The 18135-nt window shown below is 49.4% G+C and overlaps 7 protein-coding genes and 1 non-coding gene across 8 annotated transcripts; 3 read left to right on the forward strand and 5 right to left on the reverse strand.

The window, feature by feature from the left end:
* Window positions 1-1113: 1113 nt before the first annotated feature.
* arfA (putative ADP-ribosylation factor) lies at window positions 1114-1922 on the forward strand (the record flags this gene model as incomplete). The annotated part of the gene is made up of 4 exons (XM_040837586.1): window positions 1114-1261; window positions 1397-1641; window positions 1698-1763; window positions 1830-1922. 4 exons carry the CDS (start codon window positions 1114-1116, stop codon window positions 1920-1922), a joined length of 552 nt encoding a protein of 183 aa, XP_040689009.1.
* Window positions 1923-3732: 1810 nt separating this feature from the next.
* ASPWEDRAFT_51424 (DUF3405 domain-containing protein) lies at window positions 3733-6198 on the forward strand (the record flags this gene model as incomplete). Its single annotated transcript, XM_040837587.1, has 1 exon — window positions 3733-6198. The coding sequence occupies one exon, from the start codon at window positions 3733-3735 to the stop codon at window positions 6196-6198; it is 2466 nt and encodes an 821-aa protein (XP_040689010.1).
* Window positions 6199-6384: 186 nt separating this feature from the next.
* On the reverse strand, window positions 6385-6455 carry ASPWEDRAFT_t138. The gene has a single exon. It is a non-coding gene; the product is annotated as a tRNA-Gly (tRNA).
* Window positions 6456-6520: 65 nt separating this feature from the next.
* ASPWEDRAFT_40542 (putative flavin-binding monooxygenase) lies at window positions 6521-8875 on the reverse strand. Its single transcript, XM_040835342.1, has 5 exons — window positions 8063-8875; window positions 7895-8001; window positions 7298-7833; window positions 6783-7236; window positions 6521-6718 (listed from the first exon to the last, which is right to left on the reverse strand). Exons 1-5 carry the CDS (start codon window positions 8670-8672, stop codon window positions 6590-6592), a joined length of 1836 nt encoding a protein of 611 aa, XP_040689011.1. The 5' UTR covers window positions 8673-8875; the 3' UTR covers window positions 6521-6589.
* A 193-nt stretch (window positions 8876-9068) lies between these two features.
* Window positions 9069-9551, reverse strand: ASPWEDRAFT_506323 (uncharacterized protein). The gene has a single exon (XM_040837469.1). The coding sequence runs from the start codon at window positions 9454-9456 to the stop codon at window positions 9190-9192; it is 267 nt and encodes an 88-aa protein (XP_040689012.1). The 5' UTR covers window positions 9457-9551; the 3' UTR covers window positions 9069-9189.
* Window positions 9552-9775: 224 nt separating this feature from the next.
* On the reverse strand, window positions 9776-10610 carry ASPWEDRAFT_506345 (putative cytosolic Cu/Zn superoxide dismutase). The gene is made up of 3 exons (XM_040837470.1): window positions 10548-10610; window positions 10191-10485; window positions 9776-10130 (listed from the first exon to the last, which is right to left on the reverse strand). Exons 2-3 carry the CDS (start codon window positions 10438-10440, stop codon window positions 9802-9804), a joined length of 579 nt encoding a protein of 192 aa, XP_040689013.1. The 5' UTR covers window positions 10441-10485; window positions 10548-10610; the 3' UTR covers window positions 9776-9801.
* A 501-nt stretch (window positions 10611-11111) lies between these two features.
* Window positions 11112-13967, reverse strand: ASPWEDRAFT_110334 (putative quinate pathway repressor protein QutR; the record flags this gene model as incomplete). Its single annotated transcript, XM_040828164.1, has 2 exons — window positions 11112-11366; window positions 11448-13967. The coding sequence occupies 2 exons, from the start codon at window positions 13965-13967 to the stop codon at window positions 11112-11114; spliced, it is 2775 nt and encodes a 924-aa protein (XP_040689014.1).
* A 955-nt stretch (window positions 13968-14922) lies between these two features.
* On the forward strand, window positions 14923-17918 carry ASPWEDRAFT_506359 (putative C6 transcription factor QutA). The gene is made up of 2 exons (XM_040837471.1): window positions 14923-17643; window positions 17706-17918. Exons 1-2 carry the CDS (start codon window positions 15047-15049, stop codon window positions 17899-17901), a joined length of 2793 nt encoding a protein of 930 aa, XP_040689015.1. The 5' UTR covers window positions 14923-15046; the 3' UTR covers window positions 17902-17918.
* Window positions 17919-18135: the final 217 nt, after the last annotated feature.

Genomic DNA, 18135 nt, shown 5'->3' on the forward strand with positions numbered 1-18135 from the left:
CCTTGTGGGTTCATCCTTTTGGCGGTGGATGTTCACTTTTAGTCTACGGAGTATCCTCATCTCGCGCAAAAGGCACGAGAGACTTGGGCCTGTTATCCATGGACGGCTGGGGCCACCACCAAAACGCAGGCCCACTGGTCGAGATACGGGGAACATTAGTCACAGCCTATCAGACGGTTTTGTAATTGTCTTTCTTTTAGTGACTTTTGTTTCTATTTTCTCAGATGTCTGGGGAACTTAATATAGTAGTATGAGCATATAACCTATATTCATGCTTATTGCTAATTATTGATGTCGGGCGATGGAGTGGGAAAAGTGGGTTCATTGTCGTTTTGCCTCTGATCCTCTGGGAATGGTACCAAATAAGAAGGATAACCAACAAGAGGCCGTCTGTTGTTCTGGTCGGACGCCATTGACGGGAAACACCGTGTCCTCTTCGCCAGGCAGAACAACTCGAGAGATAATACGGGATGAGGTCTGGGTGTATATATACTGTGTAGTTTTAATTTCAGAAAGAATAATAAATTTACTCCATTTAATAACCATAATCACCATATTTCTTTTGTCCGTTTTCTATTGTTGATTCCGAAATCCTACGGTGTTTCAGCCGGATCCTGGTTTTTGTTAGTGACGGAAGCTACGCTGGCCTCCGAAGTTCCTGACCTGGCATTTTTGCACCCAAAAATTCCAACATCGACAAAAACAGTGTCGACTCCATAAGACTTATCTCCCTTCACGCCATCTGTATCCACGCCCTACCCTCTACCACTCCCCCCTTCAGCTTCATTTCTCTGGTACGTTGCGCCCTCCCTTTTTGCCCTTCCCCCTTCAACTTGATATATCACTTCTCGCACGGGATAACCCCTGATCATCACACCACCTCGTGGCATCTATTCCCCCTTCACCGTTCTTCCCCGGTGTGTGGAAAGCCTACCCCTCGTTCAATCCCCCATTCCTCTTTGACTCCCTATCACAACCACTCTTCCACATCACTCCATCTGTTGCCCTTATTGGGTTGTTTCTCTGCGATCACCTTCTTGGTCTGCATCTCCTATTTGTGATTCATCTGACATTGCCCGAGTAGCAGGGCCTCGAGCGTTCGCCACCGACAACATGGGTCTTACCTTCTCGAAGATTTTCGATAAGCTATGGGGTAGAAAAGAGATGCGAATTCTGATGGTCGGTCTCGATGCCGCCGGTAAAACCACCATCCTGTACAAGTTGAAGTTGGGTGAAATCGTCACCACCATCCCCACAATCGGTCAGTCTCACTCTCCAAGAGTCTCCTCCCTCCCCGTCGTCTTGCACCGGTTTCCAGAGTCCTGAGATGTCGGTGTGAGCGCATGGATCGCGCTACATTATGGGATGAAAGAAAGCTGACTGGCTTGCTGTAAAGGTTTCAACGTCGAGACCGTCGAGTACAAGAACATTCAGTTTACCGTGTGGGATGTCGGTGGTCAGGACAAGATCCGTCCTCTCTGGAGACATTACTTCCAGAACACTCAGGGTATCATTTTCGTCGTCGACAGCAACGATCGCGACCGTATTGTCGAGGCCCGGGAAGAGTTGCAGCGCATGCTGAACGAGGATGAGCTCCGTGACGCTCTTCTGCTCGTTTTCGCCAACAAGCAAGATTTGCCCGTATGAACACCGTGTCCGATCCTGCGCTACGATTCAGAATGCTGATCTATTCTTAGAACGCCATGAGCCCTGCCGAAATCACCCAGCAGCTTGGTCTGCAGAGCCTCACCCGCCGTGGCTGGGTAAGTTGAATAGATCTCCCTCGGAGACTTTGGTCTCTTTGAAAGTATCGACTAATATATATACAGTTCATCCAATCCACATGCGCCACCACCGGTGACGGTCTGTACGAGGGTCTCGAATGGCTCGCCGACACCCTGCGGAAAACAAACCGCGACTAAACGGTTGTAATTTGATTTGTGGGGAGAATACCAGGAAGTTTTAACTGGGAGTTGCGAATGATGGATGAGGAACCGAGGCCGGCAAAGACACCACGTGTAGGAAATGGATTTGCTACTTCGGTGTTTATGTGACCTCTCTAACGGCCTTTCGTTCCTCTATGCTATTAGCCTCATTTTTTTCTTTCGTCCCGGCGTCGATCCAACGAATACTCTTTGTGTCCTGAAAACCCTTTTTCCTTTGAACTTTTTTCCTTTGTTTCCATGTCCTTTTTACAGTCAAGACTCCAATATTTACGATTCACCGAAGAATGGGCCACGTTCCAAAACTTCAGATGTATTTTTGATCATTTGTGATTCTTTTCAGCTTGTGCTGGGATGTAGTCATCATTTGCAGGAGCTGTGCTGTGAATACTCCAGATTGTAGCAATTAATATCAATCAGTATATCAGATGGTTGTATCCATCATAAATAGAAAATACACCTTATAAACTATTCCGTGTATTGCGTTCATTATAAATAGGCGGACCTGATTTTTGCGATGACCAACCGAGGCTAATATTTGGTCTTATGATACCTCGCATACAGCACCTAAACACCTTGCTCCGTACCGCGTACTCCGTCCTGTAGGCATCACCCATGGATATCCCTAGAGTTTCGCCTGTGCTTCGTAATGCATCAAGGCCACTGCAATGTGATGCCTGGAAACAGCAACACCAAGGGGATTACTTGATCCGTGGATGGCTGCCTAAAGAAGTATGGCTCGCCCAAGGAACCAACCAGAAGCGGAAAGCACGATTGAATAATCAGACCTAAACGGGCTAGGCGTTGAGGCTATTTCTGAAGCTAGTCCTATTCCGTGATGGCTGGCTGTTGTTAATCGAAATGTTTGTTTTCAACTTCAACTTGCGATTGAAAGCGGACGAGGTGGTACGGATTCATTTTGTTTGTTGTTGAAATAGGGGCTGATTGAGCAAGGGTACGGTATTTGTGGTGGTACTACTGCATATGTATACATAATCGGAGGCGCAATCTGCATCTATATACAGTAGTTTGCGGAGGATATCCTCGAATTATTGAATGAAGGGAGGGTATTGATCGCTGACACGCCTCTATTTTTATACATACTTTGCACTGATCCGATGATAACCATCATTCAGATCATCAGCAACATCGCCATCGAAGTTTGAACGCCTCCAATCCTCCATCGAACAATCCGCATCCCCTATGATCATCATCTCCGCCAAGTCGGCTCTCAATCTGGGCGGCCAGTTCAAATTGGGGTCCGCAATCGCCTAAGTTAGAGTCTCTTGGGCAACCACCAGTCGCTTGGCAGTTGATTCCTGTCATCTTTTTCCTCTGAAAACTTGGATTTCACCTTCAGGTTCCATCTATCTTTGTTGTTATATCATTCAGTGGTTTATTGTTACCTTCTTCATCTTCTCCTTTGGTTATCTTTTTAATTGCGTGGAGTTGTTTTCATCCCGTCCCCAGCCAAAACCCACATCGACCGTCTCAAAAGGAGATTAATTCATCCGGAAGAAGATCATCGATAGACTGCGCGGTGTTATTCTGATCTTCTTGAGCTAGACAGCTATTTTTATTCGATCACTTTTTGTGCCATCTGAACACTGTAAACCTCCATGCTTTGCAATCCCCTATCTCATGGTTCTTTCTTTTCTAACCGCCCAGATTGAAGAACAGTCCTTATTATTATCCCACCGAGACTCTGATGCCGTCCCGCTGATAGTCCCACACTCACATTGGCCTCTGTGACGTCGCTCTCTTCGATGATTACCTCCTCCACATAGCCATGACTGTCCAGTCGAGGAGGCATTCCTCCGCTTACAATACCTCCTCCCCTTACTCCTCCCGAACTCAAGATGCGAACATAGACGTCGAGAAACAGCCGCAAACCATCCGGTCCAAGAAGCGTTATCGCCGTCGCAGCTCGGTGGACTCCGATTCTGATAGCGAAAGAGATACATTCACCCCGGCTGCTGGTGTCGCAACCTCCTACCAGCCCGCGCTAGGTTCTTCCACGCGAAACCCTCGTCCTGTGGGTTTTCGTGTCCCCAACCGGATTATGAGATGGCTTTGTCTGGCGCTGTTTTCTGCCCTGGTCATTTTCATCCTTACCCTGTTCCGATTTACGCTCTCCTCGACCGTTAGAAATGTTACGATTGAATTACCAAAGGTTTCATCACCGAAGCCGCCGCAGTGGGAGAGTTTCCCGTTCCTGAAGCGTTACCATGGAGGAGTCCGCAGTTTGGTGGCGCGCAAGGGCTCAGTGCCTGAATACCCAGGAGATGGCTCGGAAGACTTGGGATTGGGGGCTTCTGAGGCGAAACCCGATGAGAAAACTGTCCAGGCCAGAGGCGATGCACCGCCGATGTTGAGCAAGGTCTTTAATCCCTATCCCGACTATTCGTCGCAAGAGTATGTGAAGAAATATGGCGAGAAGCGCGAATGCTTTTTGGATGAGGAGGAAACTACCCGGATCCCACTGATCCATCACTACCCTGGTGTCCCTAAGGGATTCCCAGAGGCTGTAATGGGATCAAATGAGATGATTGGAATTCAGGATGACCTGTGCTTCGACCGATTCGGCCGGCTTGGACCTTATGGATTGGGCTACAGTGTACGGAAAGGTGGCATTGGTGCAGGCCTGGAAGGCCATCGCGATGGTTCGGAGCGTGTTTGGGAGGATTTCCCACCGGTGGACTTCCGCAAGGTGGACTGGGCTGCGGCGCAGAACCGATGTGCCGCTCTTAACCGCCATCGCTATCACGAACTCCCAGAGCCACGGGCTGATCGGTTCCTCTCGATGCCCGTTGGTTCCTCTAAAGCAGGCAATCCGCCAATTACACTCCCCAAGAATAAAAAGGAGCCCAAGGTCGGAACGGATCGTCTTCCCCGTACGGCGGTTGTCATTCGTACTTGGTTCGATTTCCACTACACTCCTGAGGACATCTTGTACATGCGCTCTCTGATTTCGGAGCTGTCTTTGGTTTCTGGTGGCGAATACACGGTTCATTTCCTTGTCCATGTCAAGGACGAGAATCTGCAGATTTGGGCCGATGACGAAACTTATGAGCGCGTGCTTAATGATGCGCTCCCGGAAGAATTCCGTGGCATGGGCACGCTCTGGTCGGAGCGCCAGATGGCTCTCATGTATCCAGGTCTGGAAGAAACGAATATGCGGGGCTTGCCTATCCATGGTGTATACCGAAGCACCTACATGTGCATGCAGTATTTTGGACACCAGCACCCTGAATATGATTACTACTGGAATTGGGAGATGGATGCCCGGTACACAGGCCACTGGTATCACCTGTTCGACAAAGTGTCGAGCTGGGCGAAACAGCAGCCCCGAAAGGGTCTGTGGGAAAGGAACGCTCGCTTCTACGTCCCCTCCGTGCACGGAACATGGGACGAATTCCGACAGATGGTTCGAGTGCAAACCGAAATGGGCACCAACAGCCCGAACAACCTCTGGAGTACGGGCCAGGACAAGACCGGCATTGGCAGGGGCGGAATGGCCCAACAGGGTGACAAATTCATCTGGGGCCCAGAGCGTCCCGATGAACGGGATATGTTCGAGGTCGAGGGAGAAGGCATCCCTCCGACCACGATGGAGAAGGATAACTACGAATGGGGTGTTGGTGAAGATGCCGATTTGATCGTTTTCAACCCGCTCTACGACCCCGAAGGCACCACCTGGATTCTCCGGGACGATGTCACCGGATACAACAGGGAACATGGCTTCCCTCCGCGTCGCACAGCCATCATCACTGCTTCGCGAATTTCCCGCAAACTGCTCCAAACGATGCACAAGGAAACCAGCCTCAAACGCCACAGCATGTTCTCAGAAATGTGGCCCGCAACCACCGCCCTCCACCACGGCTTCAAGGCGGTATACGTGCCCCATTCCGTCTACATCGACCGTCGATGGCCGACCAAATACCTCGAGTCCGTCTTCAACGCAGGCCGCAACGGCGCTTCCGGCGGCGCTCGAACCGCCATCTTCGGTGACCGCGAACACAACTTCCGCGGTACTACCTGGTTCTACTCGGCCGGGTTCTCCGGAAACCTCTGGAGACGCTGGTTGGGCTACCGGGTTGACAATGACGGTGGTGAGCAGGAAGAGCTGGCGGGTGAAGGCAGAATGTGCTTACCCCCCATGCTCCTCCACCCCATCAAGGAGGTGGATATGGTCATTGATGATGGAGCCAAGGAGGAAGTGACCACGGAAACTCACTTGGATAATGATGATTGAATATGAGGCGCTGATTGCTTTTCTTGTTTATTACTTTTTTTGCTCTGTATATCTGGGATGTAAAATCAATATAGAGAGTTAATGTGAACTATAGATCTTCTTGCTAATTGAATAAAGAGTAATGCATAACTGCACACGTTGTGAAGGCAAAAATTAAAGCTTGGGGTTAAAAAATGCAAAAAGAAGTGCATCATCCGTGAATCGAACACGGGCCTCATCGATGGCAACGATGAATTCTACCACTAGACCAATGATGCTAGTTGTTATATTAATTCAATACCATTTGATATATAGAGCAGAACAATCTTGCGTCAATAAAAAGCGATGGAAAACTGCAACCCATTTGCATAACTACTCATTATGATTTTGAAATTTAGTAAGTTGACATTTATCAATTCCCTGCTACGAGACCCGCTTCAATGGCTTTAATTTGCAAAGCCAAGAATTTGGAGTAGATCCGACACAGAGCCAGATTTCCTCCCATGTACCAGAAGCCTGGGTGGCCGCTTGGTCGCCACATCTGTATTTTGTTAGTATTTCTTGGACAATAAATGGAATGGGAAAACGGAGAGCTTATTACATACCGCGTTCAGTTCTCCCTCGTCATCCAAGTCCCAAACATCTCTGCAGCGATCCGCCACCTTATCGCCCAGCGTCTTTCGCACGGTCGTCCGCATGTTATCGTATCCCGTTGCAAGGACGACGATATCTGCGTCCAATGTACTGCCATCCTTCAGGACAAGACCGCGCTCATTGAACTCTGAGATTCCCTCGGGGCTTTGCTTGACCTTGACCTTACCGTCGATGATCAGTTGGCTGCATCCGACGTCGATGTAGTAGCCTCCGCCGCGGGTCATGTATGCACGGGAGATTCCCGCTCCGTCGACGCCAAAGTCGAGCTTGAAGCCGGCTCGTTCGAGACCTTCTAGGGTTTCTTTTTCTATCGCGCGTACTTTGTTTGTGAAGTGGACGGATAGGGCGAATTGGACTGGGAAGGGTAGGGATTCTGCCATTAGATCTGCTTCTTCTGTCGGGGGTCTGGAAGATATATAGTCAGTATGTGTCTTGGGAGATTCAATGGATAAAGGTAAGCGCATACCCATTTTCTTCGTGAAGACCCTCATGCATCATGAAAACACCCTTTTCGGCTGTGATAACATATGTTCCTCTCCGCTGGAGCATAGTCACGTCGGCTCCATTCTCATAGAAATTTTGGGCGATGTCATGACCACTGTTTCCAGTTCCAACCACGACTACCTTCTTCCCGTTGACATCGGTTTCTGAGGCATCATGGTGTTGACTACCATGGTATACGGTTCCCTTGAACTGCGACTGTCCGGGGAAGCTGGGAACCTTTGGCTCACCTGAGTGGCCGGTACACCAGACAAGATGACGGGGATGGATTGTTCGCTCAGTACCATCACCCCCAGTTAGATTTACCGTCCACTCTGATTTGGCATCGTCGTATACCGCAGACTTGACATCGGTTTTGAGCCACACGTTGAGCTCCATGATACTGGCATATGCTTCAAACCAGTCACCGAGCTTGTCTTTCGGGGTGAATTGGGGCCAGTTCTTCGGAAATGGGAGATATGCCATGTGTGTGAACTCGGCGGGATCGTGAGTAACCAGTGTCTATTTGATAATTGAGGATCAGAAAATAGGTATAAAGAACAATTGAAGGGAGATTGCTTACCCTATAACGCTTCCTCCAGTTGTCACCGATCCTCTCATTTCGATCGACGAGGAGACATGATACTCCAAGTGATTGAAGTCGCGCTGCTGTGTTTAGACCAGCTTGGCCTGCATATTGAAAATTAGAGACTTATTCTCTCAAACACTAATATCACAAGGTAGAACTCACCAGCACCAACAACTAGAGTTGTAGGCTCCTCATCCATAAACTCAAGCTGCCTCTTCCGTCTTTCGAGCCAATTTCCTTTGCTCAAGCCACCGGGCATGGTCTCAATTGTCCCTTCAGCCCGTTTCGAACCAAGAGGCTCCTCGAAGTTGTCCAACTCCTGAAGAGAAGTATAAACCGAATAAGCCTTCCAGGTTCCAACCTCGTTCTGGGTGAGGCGGAGGACACCAGATCCACGACCAACCCGGGTCTCAAAGAAGAATATCGAAGAGATCCAGCTCAGCCCTTTCACTGGCCTGTCTAGCTTGGGCTGGAATTTGCCTTCATGCTGAAGACGAAAGGCCGACAGCTGGGCTCGGGGCTGATTCCGACTAACGAAGTCTTGAATGCCGCTACGATTTTGAACTGTGTGGAAGTCCCAGTCCAGGGCTAACATGTCCCGCCACCATGATTCTTCATGGAAGAGCTCCGAGACCTGGGAGAGGTTACCACTAGCCAATTGGGCCTCTAGCCTAGTGATCCATTGCTGGGCAATGATACGGGGATCTAGAGCCCGAATGGTTGAGGGAGTCGTAGGAAGCTGGATAACGTGGTGGTTCTGAGCAAGAGACATTGTGAGTGCGTGTCTTTGCTTGGGCCTTAGGATCTTAGAGTGAATTGGAGGATGTTGGGAAAGAGTATTCTTCATTGACTGGACGAGGCTTCTGGTATAAATACCATTGATTCACACCAGGGGTGTATGCCATTATGGAAACTGAGCCGAGCTTGAAATTATTTAAGCAGTTCATCACCAAGAGCCCTGGAAGAAACGTGGAGAAGCGTCTGCTGGAGAGAGAACGAGAGTCAACAGAGGAAGCGAGCTTACCTTTTGGGAGTCATGTGGGGTAGCCAGAGGGACAGTCCCCCGGGGTAAAGATTGCCGAGGAGGGGTAACAGGGCAGGTTTGCCGAGAACCGCTTATCGATCAGTCCAAGATCACGAATCACGAATCACGACTTGCACTGGGATGCACATCTCGCACAGAAGCCCGAAGGCCGGAATTGGGTTTGCCTTAAGCTACTTGATCTAGAAGGCTCTAGCGCTGAGCAGGACAAGGATCTGGATGTGGTTGTTGAAAGCGCCATTCGGGCCTACGGATGTGTGACTGCATCGAAACAGGTAATATGAGACGAATTTCTAAGATGACAGAAGAGAAATACTGTTAGTAACCCTGTCAACGAACACATCATACTGCTTCTGTGATTGAATGCATTAGGTGGAAGGCAAAAGATTCGAAAAGAAGATCGGTCTCTACTACAGGGCGCCTCCCACGGAAACAGCATAGACAATGGTTGATATTGCCTCAAAACAGCGCCCTTAAATATACAAGAATTGTTGTCTTGATACAAGCATCGCATTTCCTGCTGTGTTTACCAAATGTACGTTCTATGCTTCTGTATTTTAGTCGTTGGGATTCTTTTCCATGGGCTTTCAAGTAGTTAATTATGCCCCGATGGTTCTTCAGAATCAAAAGTTAATGGGTTCATTTTTACTGAATGCATAATTGGATATTGATATTAGTTACAAAAAAGCCTCCAGCCACAAAAGCAGACACAAAAAGGCTACATGAATCCTTCGAAGCAATTCAAGAGGTAACAATGTCATCACAAGCGATGTCCCTAAGTTTTCGATATGATGTAGGTGAGGAATAGGCAGTGTCAATAACACCAAGGTCGCCAGTTTGCCCTCCTTCGAAAGATAATCTACCGTAAGCTCTGGTGACGTGCCAGCTTAAAGTTGGCACAGTTCAGCCTTGTACCATTGGAATACTGGACAACAACCGAGTGATTACCAAAAAAGGCAAGCTTCTTTGGGTCCGTCGAAAGAAAGAGGTCGGTGTATTCAATCTCATATGATTCACCCTTGCCGGTGTAAAGTGGTGAGTGCTTTCCAGACAGATCACCAACTTGGCAGGTGTGAGGCTTGGATGTATCGCAGCCAGGGGTTTCTCCACGCTTGTAGGGATCGAGCCGTCCGCCAGTGCTGTAGCAGTTGCCGTCCTTGGATACGGGATGCTCGTTGATGTGATAAACTAAGATAAAACGTAAGTCGAGGTCGACAACTAAGAGTTTAAAGTAGGGACGAGACTCACATAAAGGCTCTCCATCCGGAAGCCCCCAAAAATCAGCATGGACTTTGACTCCCACTTTGCTCGGTGGTGCCCAGAGAGTGAGCCATCCTCGAACAGTGGTGTTCTTGGTATCCTGCAAGGTTGCCTCGTATACAACATTCGGGCTGTTGTCCATTATGATCGGCGCAGAAATTTTGTCTGTAGGAAGCCCGGTAGCGGAGAGGGAGAGGCAAAGCCCAGCAAATACAGCAGTAGATAGGCTGAGCTGCATGTTGGCGGACGTGGAAGATTTGTCGATGAAGTGAAGTTGTTTAATCTGTTTGGTTTGAGATAGTCAGTGGACTGGGAATCTCTCTTCGTTAAAACAACAATACCGACCTAATGTATGTGTGCGATTCGTTGCAAGATAGCTTGATGGAGCGGTATACGCGATTATGAAAGAAGAGAAAAGAAAACGGGGCAAAGTCCAAGTTGTTATTCTGTGGCCATTATCCAGTTGCTCCTGCCGCCAGATTCGTTTTCGCTGCCTCCCCTGTGATTTGCAGAGGCATGCCCCAAAGCATCAAGCGCGCTTTCCGTAAAAGAAATAACCGTAGGATAGACATCAAACATTTCTCGAGTGAAGTTTTGGATAGGTACACGCCGAGCCAAGTAAATGCTTCAAATTCGGACATTCTCAATGATACCCAACGATGGAAGAAGGATAGAGACGTATCTTTTTGAGCGAAGGTGACTGTGAAACCATTCTTGTGAATATGCCGGCTACATTGGATGCACAAACTGTGCCAGTGACCCGAGAAAATGAAGGCTAGGAGCGACTGCATTCTGTAGCCAAGCATTTCCAGACCTTCATTTCTCTGCGTTGTACTGAACTTCCCCAAAACAAACCACTCAAAATCATCCCATGAATTGACTCTCATTATTCATCATGTTATTCATTATTCATGTAGGCTGTCCATCCAGATTTTCCAGCCGACTCTGAATTGAGCTGGGGTCATATTGCTCTTCTTCATCCTTGTATTCCTTCAACACAATCGTCCTCATCAATCGCCGGGGAGCGCGACGGCCCGTGAAAAGCTCAAATTGGGCAAAACCTTGTTCTGGCAGAACATCGAGACCGTCAAGGGCTACCCAGCCTCTATGGGAAAGAGCTCGCATTTGCTTGATGAGTGGGGTGTTGAGGGGTTTGTAAGCTAGCTTTACGATGAAATGACCATTAGCAAACTTTCTTTCAATGTCTTAGATGTTAAAAGACAAAGAATCAGATCGAATACTTACCTCGACAACAACACCACCAGTAGGGCTTTCAAGCCACTGGGAAGGTATTTCAAAATTGGGCGCCGGTTGTCCTCCAATACTGTGAGCTGGAATACAAGACGCAATGACTGTTGGCTGTTTGTAGCCGGCAGGCCAGTTGTCTTGCAACGAGGCCAGGACGTGTATTGTGGGATGGGGAGTCGACCCGCTCCTCTTTAGGGCGTGATGGAGGTTTTGTCGATGATAGTGATGGACAAGCTTCTCCGCGTTGGCGGATGTGCGGTTGAAAACGAAAATGTTCTGCAAGCCTAGATGGATCATGGAATACACAGCCGCACGAGCCATACCCCCTGCTCCGATGACAAGACCCGTGGAGTTAGGGCGGATTGCGTTAGCGGGAGATAAACCTCTCCGGAAACAGTTGCCGATTCCGATCCAGTCGGTGTTATCGCCATGCAGGGCTTTGATGGGCCCAGCACGGCTCTTCTCCAGGTATAGAGAGGACTTCTCCGAGACGAGGACATTGTCCTCGATGTTTCGTATAGGAACTATGGTGTTGACGGCACCAATAGCCCGAGCATGTGGAGACATTGAGTGGAGGAGGGGAATAGCCTCGGTCTTGTAAGGCAAACTGACACTGGCACCGCCAAAATGAGGGTTTTCCACGAGTTCACTCAAGCCTCGTAGAGATGATGACTGATGAATGCTATATACGTGGGGCATGCCGCACAGCTTATAAGCTGCATTGTGCATGGCCGGAGACAAACTGTAGGTGACATTGGCACCGAAAACAAAGAACTGCATCGGATCCAGTGTAAATGAGGCGTAAAGAGCTTCATGCGCTTCACGTAGAGTGATACATGGTGGCAGTTTTGCCGGGTCTGACGATAGAGAAGGGTGGGTGACGGGAGTAAGAATAGGATTGAAACAGCACGACATTCGGCCCAGAGGACCAGAGTTGTAAGCAATAAGAGGAAGGCTTGGCTTAGGAAGAGTGTTGATATGATGACGGAACCTTTGAACGGCATAATTGTCATCAATTGTTGCCGCTGATTGTGACAGCCTAACCATGTCGCATCCCAGTTTTTTGGCTCGCTCGTACATTTCAGTGTAATCCGCATTATCCCAGCCACTAGGAAGAGGCTCGAAGGCCGCAAAATGCCCAATAACCGCGGTTGTGCCCTTGGAAGCGATTATTTGTGATATAACGGCATCATCGTACGAAAGGTCGACGGTCAAAAATTCGGGGGCGAGCCGGAGTCCATGTCGGCATAGGTTTAGATAGGCATCGTCTGGACGTCGTAACGGCTGGCTTTGCGGAGTCGAATTTCCAGTAGGTAGCTTACTTTCAACATGGAAGATGAAAGGGACGACAATGTTTCGTCGAATCGTAGCCACGGTCTGGCTGATTTTGTCCGCGAGAGTCGAGTCCACACCGATATGAGTAGAAGGGGATTCTGGCACGTCGACTTTCAATTCAAAAGCATCTGTGGTAGACTCCAAATCTTCGATGTCCAAGTCCTGCTCAAATAATGAAGAAATTGGCACAGCCACCGAATATGTAAACGTCCGGGATTCTATCGGTAGCATTGAGAGGGGGAACGAGACATCCTGGCTGCTCACATCGTTTGCATCTCCTGTCGCAAAGTTGACGAAGCGAAGGAAATCACGCTGCAGTCTTTTTAGAGTCAGGAAGGGAGTGGGAGACTGTGCTCTGTGGTCAAGCTCAAGATCTAGTGTGGTGTGGTGATGGCCATCTTTCCCAGCATGCTCTCCAGCGTCTAATTCAGAGACGTTAAAAAACTCCATGTTTGAGCACGCTCGATAAATTGGACCTGACAGCTCGAGAAACCGGCGAACCTTATCCGTATCCCAGGCTTTCAAATATGACTGGATGCTTTCCGGATCTCGAATGACATGGATCACTGGGTGTGTATTCGCGTACTCTCTGAGTAGCCTTTGACCACTGCGCTCCATGGAACCAGGTCCACAGGCAATCACGTAGCCTTCTTTGTGTTCCATAAGCATCGATTCCATCACCTTGGCTTCCTGTTGACGATAATCTGCGAGGTCATAGTTCTTCTTGAATGCAGCACGCGTACGGCCCGTCATCTGGTGAAAGTACCGATCCGCATCGATCAGTCGCCTCCCGGAGGTGGCCGCAAGCATGACTGCGAGGCTAGATTTCCCAGTGCCCCGGATACCAATTAAGACAACCGACGCATTCCGATCGAAGGTTCTCTGGGCATGAGACAAGCCATCAAAGCAGACGGGCGACGCACGGTTGGAGTTCAATTCCCGCAACGATGGCGCATACCAATACCCATCCCCTGATGCCTCCAATTGCTCATTCCGTGAGCAAGAACCGATAGCTGAGTGCGCAGAGCCTTTTCTGGATGGAGGAATTGGCGACTGGGAAGTACTCGGGGGGTTGCTCTGATCGTGACTGTTTCGCTGCGAGAAACGGGCGTTCCGTTCCCGTTCTTCCGGCCCCTCAACCTCGTCCAACTTGCGCTTTGCTGGTCTCACGAGAATCGACATACTGCTGACTGGGGGCCCAGTAGTCTTTATCGTGATGGTATGATTAAGCCTTCAAGGAGAGAGGATTTAAATTCGGAGGGATCCAAACCACACATGACCACAGGAAATGAATTCAAGGTAGTGTGAGTGGGCGAAAACGGCAGACGAGATCGAATAATGCGGAGATTAATGAAACGAGGACAAAGCTTCGACCCCAAGATCGAGGGAAAATTAGAAAAGGGCTAAGGACCAAGACCCATTGGAGACGATATTGGTAAACTGTTGAAGAGCCGACGAACTGACAAAGAGCTAAAGCGCGCCAACCCTGTGAGACTAAGAGGTCAGCAGCATCGCCGTTCTTCTCTTTTTCGCGGGGAAAAAAACCGGAGACTTTCATTTTTGCTTTTTTTGGAGCGAGGGAGAATGCTCAGCCGGTATTATATTACGCGAATACGGTAATTTACGTGTATCTCCAAAATTTTATTTTTCCGATTTCCCCGCGGGGTTTAGGCTGGGCATATGGAATAGCACAGCGCATCTGCATAGGGGGTCGGTGGTGAGTATTGATTGCTGAGGCCAGAGGAGCAATGCTATTGTAAATGACGAATTGAACAATGTTATCTTACGAAGTAAAACTGCGTGTAAAAACCAATCTGCCACCAGTGCTTGGGAATCCGTCCGAATCCATAGGCTGGTCCGGTGAAATGCTGACAAGTGGAGAGAAAACCCGTCGCAGCCGGGGAGAAACGACCAAGACTCCGCCCAATGATCGCTTCCCCGTCTGGTCCATCTCTCCGCTTTTCATTCCCTTCCACTTCGGCACTTCCACCGTCGTCTTCTCTTATCCATAGCTTCCAATTTCCGTCTCTTTCCTTGCTCTCGACAGACAGAACTCGTTGATCGCTACTCGCTTACATCCAGGCAGGATTCTTCCTTTTTAAAAAATCAAGTGCTCACGTGTGGGGTGGGGCTGGATCGAAGCAATTCAACCTGTCACACCTGTTAAGAAAGCTGCCGGCAAAAGATTCATCTCGGTCATACGATCTATCTGAAAATGAACATGCGTCCGGAACAACTCGTGGACCGTTGAGTAAACGATCATGAGCAACGATACGCGCCAAGCCTCTGGGGGCAGCGTCAAAGCGAAGCGACGATATACTGATGCAGACGAGGATGGCAGGCAAAATGCCGCTGACGATTATACCTCTCATCCAAAGCGACAGCGCGTCTCCCGGGCGTGCGACAGCTGTCGCTCGAAAAAAGACAAATGCGATGGGGTTCAACCAGTGTGTTCGACGTGCGCGTCGCTCTGCCGGCCCTGTACGTACAAAGCGAACCCCAAGAAAAGAGGTGTACCGACCGGTTACATTCGTACACTCGAATTACTATGGGGAATCGTCTTTTGCAAAATTCAGGGGAGCGAGGAGGTGGTGCGGGCCCTATTGAGGGCGGCAAATATACCCAGTCATCTAGCGACAATGGGAAAGGAGGCGGAAGGATCGGACACACTTCTCTCTTCGTGGAAAAACAGCATTGTGTTGAGGGAGATCGAAAGGATATTAGCCTTCTTGGATCAGCCCGAGGAGGAACAGGAAAAAGCGAATCGAGTATCTACCGACTCGCCGCAGGAAGCTGAGGGAAGCAGTGTCCTTTCTTCCGACACCCTCGAATGGCAGATTCCTGAAGGATTTGGAGACGGGCGCGAGACTTCGCTACCCGCAGCCTTCTCGCCGGTAAAAACGCCCAAACTAGGCTCAACGACCAACCTTTATACTTCTCGTGCAACCAGAGACTCTGGTACCCAAACCCTCCCATCCGATGATGTTCCAACTGGAACGCACGGTCCTCTAATCGACGAATTCCCACAAACCCTCACAACATTTCCCCCTTCTAAGGATGGGACGGGGACGCGTCTTGAACTCCCTTCTAATGCATGGTCCCTGCTCGACATTTACTTTTCATACACACAGTGTTGGTTCCCAATACTCGAGAAGCATGATATCCTCCGGACGGCATTTCGGGACACAGCAGGGGAGATGCGAGTCTCTTCCTCCTCTCCAGGGTCTGGGGATTACGCGGCATTATGGGCCGTCCTGACGTTTGCTTCCATTCAGGAAGCATCGATTACCAATACCCGCCAGTTCACAGACCTCCCCAGCGACCGACCTGACCCCGAGCAGCTTTATGCCACAGCCCGAAGTTTGATCCCTCTTGAAAATGGGGTTTACGAAATCGGCCATGTCCAAGCGATAATGCTTCTGTCTTTGGTCAAATTTGGCCAACAGGAATGGACTGCAGCATGGATGCTTGTAGGACAGGCGGTTCGGATCTCGCGCTCGCTCGGGATAGATCACCCCCCTGCGGCCATAGAAGAAGGGAAACCTGCTGCGCGATCGAAACATGTGTTTCTAGGTTGTTTCATTCTCGAGACTCTGATCGCCACGAAGACAGGTCAGGTGCCAACACTACGCAAGGAAGACCTCATGAGAGTCGGCCCAGTCAATGAAGATGGCCTGGAAGAATGGCATCCATGGGAAGACCAGACTGGTCTCCGCCCAACAAAGTCCTCCCGCGATTCTTTCCACCGTGGACCTCTTCATGCACTAAGTACTTTCAACCGTCTCGTTTCATTGGTCTCTATCCTGAATGAATTGTGCTGTCTCAAGCAAAACCTGACTTACTCCATTCCACAACTGGAGCTGCTGGAGCGCCAGTTACAACTCTGGGTCACTGCCCTTCCAAAAAGCTACCGGGTTGATCTGCAGACAACCAAGCTAGCTTCACCACATATCTTCGGTCTCGAAATGATGTACGAGGGGATTGTCACGTGCATGAGTCTACAATTTGCAATGCAAGAAGGTGGCCGAAACATAGCGGATGCCCCTTGCAGAAAGCGAGCCATTGAAAGCTCGAAGAGATCGCTGCTGTTACTTCAGACTTACATGGAGAACTACAGTCTTTCGGCAACATCTCCTACATTTGGGATGATGCTTACCTTTGGTCTTAATGCACCCGGAGAGGGGGCGATTCCGCAATCATCATCCGAGCTCGAATATGGGCTGAAGAGTAAATTGCAAACCTTTTCTTCTCATCTTACATCAGTATGGTCTGCACAAGGAAAACCCACAGCGGAAATGGGGTTTACCGAAAGGGATCAAATAGGCCGACAGGATAACCTTTCAACAATGGGCACACCCGAGCAGAGCACAATTATGGATAATGTTCCTGTTCAGAGCTCCCGACCGAGGAGCGATTCACGACGATTACATCCAACAGATGAAGCACGTACTGGGCTCGTGACATCGAGCCCCTTTATGCCAGATTCTTGGATGAGAACAGCGCCTACTCTTGATGAAAACGCTTCTTTATCAATTCCAACACCAACACCCACCTTGACGAGCAGAACGTCGGAAGCATCTCGTCCGCCTCCACCGTTGAACGGCCCTGCATCCGGCAGACTGCGTCCATCTCTCACTTCAAACACGAAACCTATGAATGGAGCCGGTGCCATGATACCTGACATACCATCCCCGTTCCCCTCCACCACTGAACAATACCCGCCAGCATACAGCGACCCGAACCTAAACCTTGAATCTTTTGTCGACATTGATGGATACGGACCTCCCCGACGTCCGAGAATTGCACCCGATCTTGATGCTTTGTTTGACGAACTAGCGTCGCTGGACGGAACTGAAAAGTGAGTACAATATTTTTCTATCTATTATAGGAAGTGGCTAACCATGCTTTTCTTCATTTTAGAACCGATAACCAACCGGAATTCATGCAGAATTTGGGGTTCGTTCCGGACGCTGGGATCCCTGAATTGTATTCATACTCCAGTCAAGTTGAGCCTTTCCTTCTAGCTCAAACCCAACAACTCTCCTGCTCGGAGCCTGCGCCCGCCGTACGACGAGAATCACAACAGACGAATAGCTCTTCGCATGCCCAAAGATGAGCGTGGGATTCGACATCCTGATAACTTACTCGAATCAGAGAAGGTCAAAGGAAGGCCATGAGCTACAGCAGTGTCTGGCCGCAATCCAATATGCTGTAGGACCAGCAGTCCAGCTTCGAACCAGCGTCAAGGCCAAGGGGCATATCGATTTGGATTCAATGGATAGCTTGGCTGCCAGGTTGGAATATAGCGACCTAGGCCAGACAGTCCCACAAGGCATGATTCATATATCAC

Source organism: Aspergillus wentii (assembly GCF_001890725.1).
Source record: "Aspergillus wentii DTO 134E9 unplaced genomic scaffold ASPWEscaffold_4, whole genome shotgun sequence".
NCBI lineage: Eukaryota > Fungi > Ascomycota > Eurotiomycetes > Eurotiales > Aspergillaceae > Aspergillus > Aspergillus wentii.

Coding starts and splice junctions, on each gene's coding strand:
- ASPWEDRAFT_40542 (XM_040835342.1), bottom strand. CDS start 8,672: ATGTCTCTTGCTCAGAACCACCACGTTATCCAGCTTCCTACGACTCCC. Junction 8,002..8,062: donor AACTCTAGTTGTTGGTGCTG/GTGAGTTCTACC, acceptor TTCAATATGCAG/GCCAAGCTGGTCTAAACACA. Junction 6,719..6,782: donor ACGAGGGAGAACTGAACGCG/GTATGTAATAAG, acceptor AACAAAATACAG/ATGTGGCGACCAAGCGGCCA.
- ASPWEDRAFT_506323 (XM_040837469.1), bottom strand. CDS start 9,456: ATGCGATGCTTGTATCAAGACAACAATTCTTGTATATTTAAGGGCGCT.
- ASPWEDRAFT_506345 (XM_040837470.1), bottom strand. CDS start 10,440: ATGCAGCTCAGCCTATCTACTGCTGTATTTGCTGGGCTTTGCCTCTCC. Junction 10,131..10,190: donor TCCGGATGGAGAGCCTTTAT/GTGAGTCTCGTC, acceptor GTTTTATCTTAG/TTTATCACATCAACGAGCAT.
- ASPWEDRAFT_506359 (XM_040837471.1), top strand. CDS start 15,047: ATGAGCAACGATACGCGCCAAGCCTCTGGGGGCAGCGTCAAAGCGAAG. Junction 17,644..17,705: donor TCGCTGGACGGAACTGAAAA/GTGAGTACAATA, acceptor TCTTCATTTTAG/AACCGATAACCAACCGGAAT.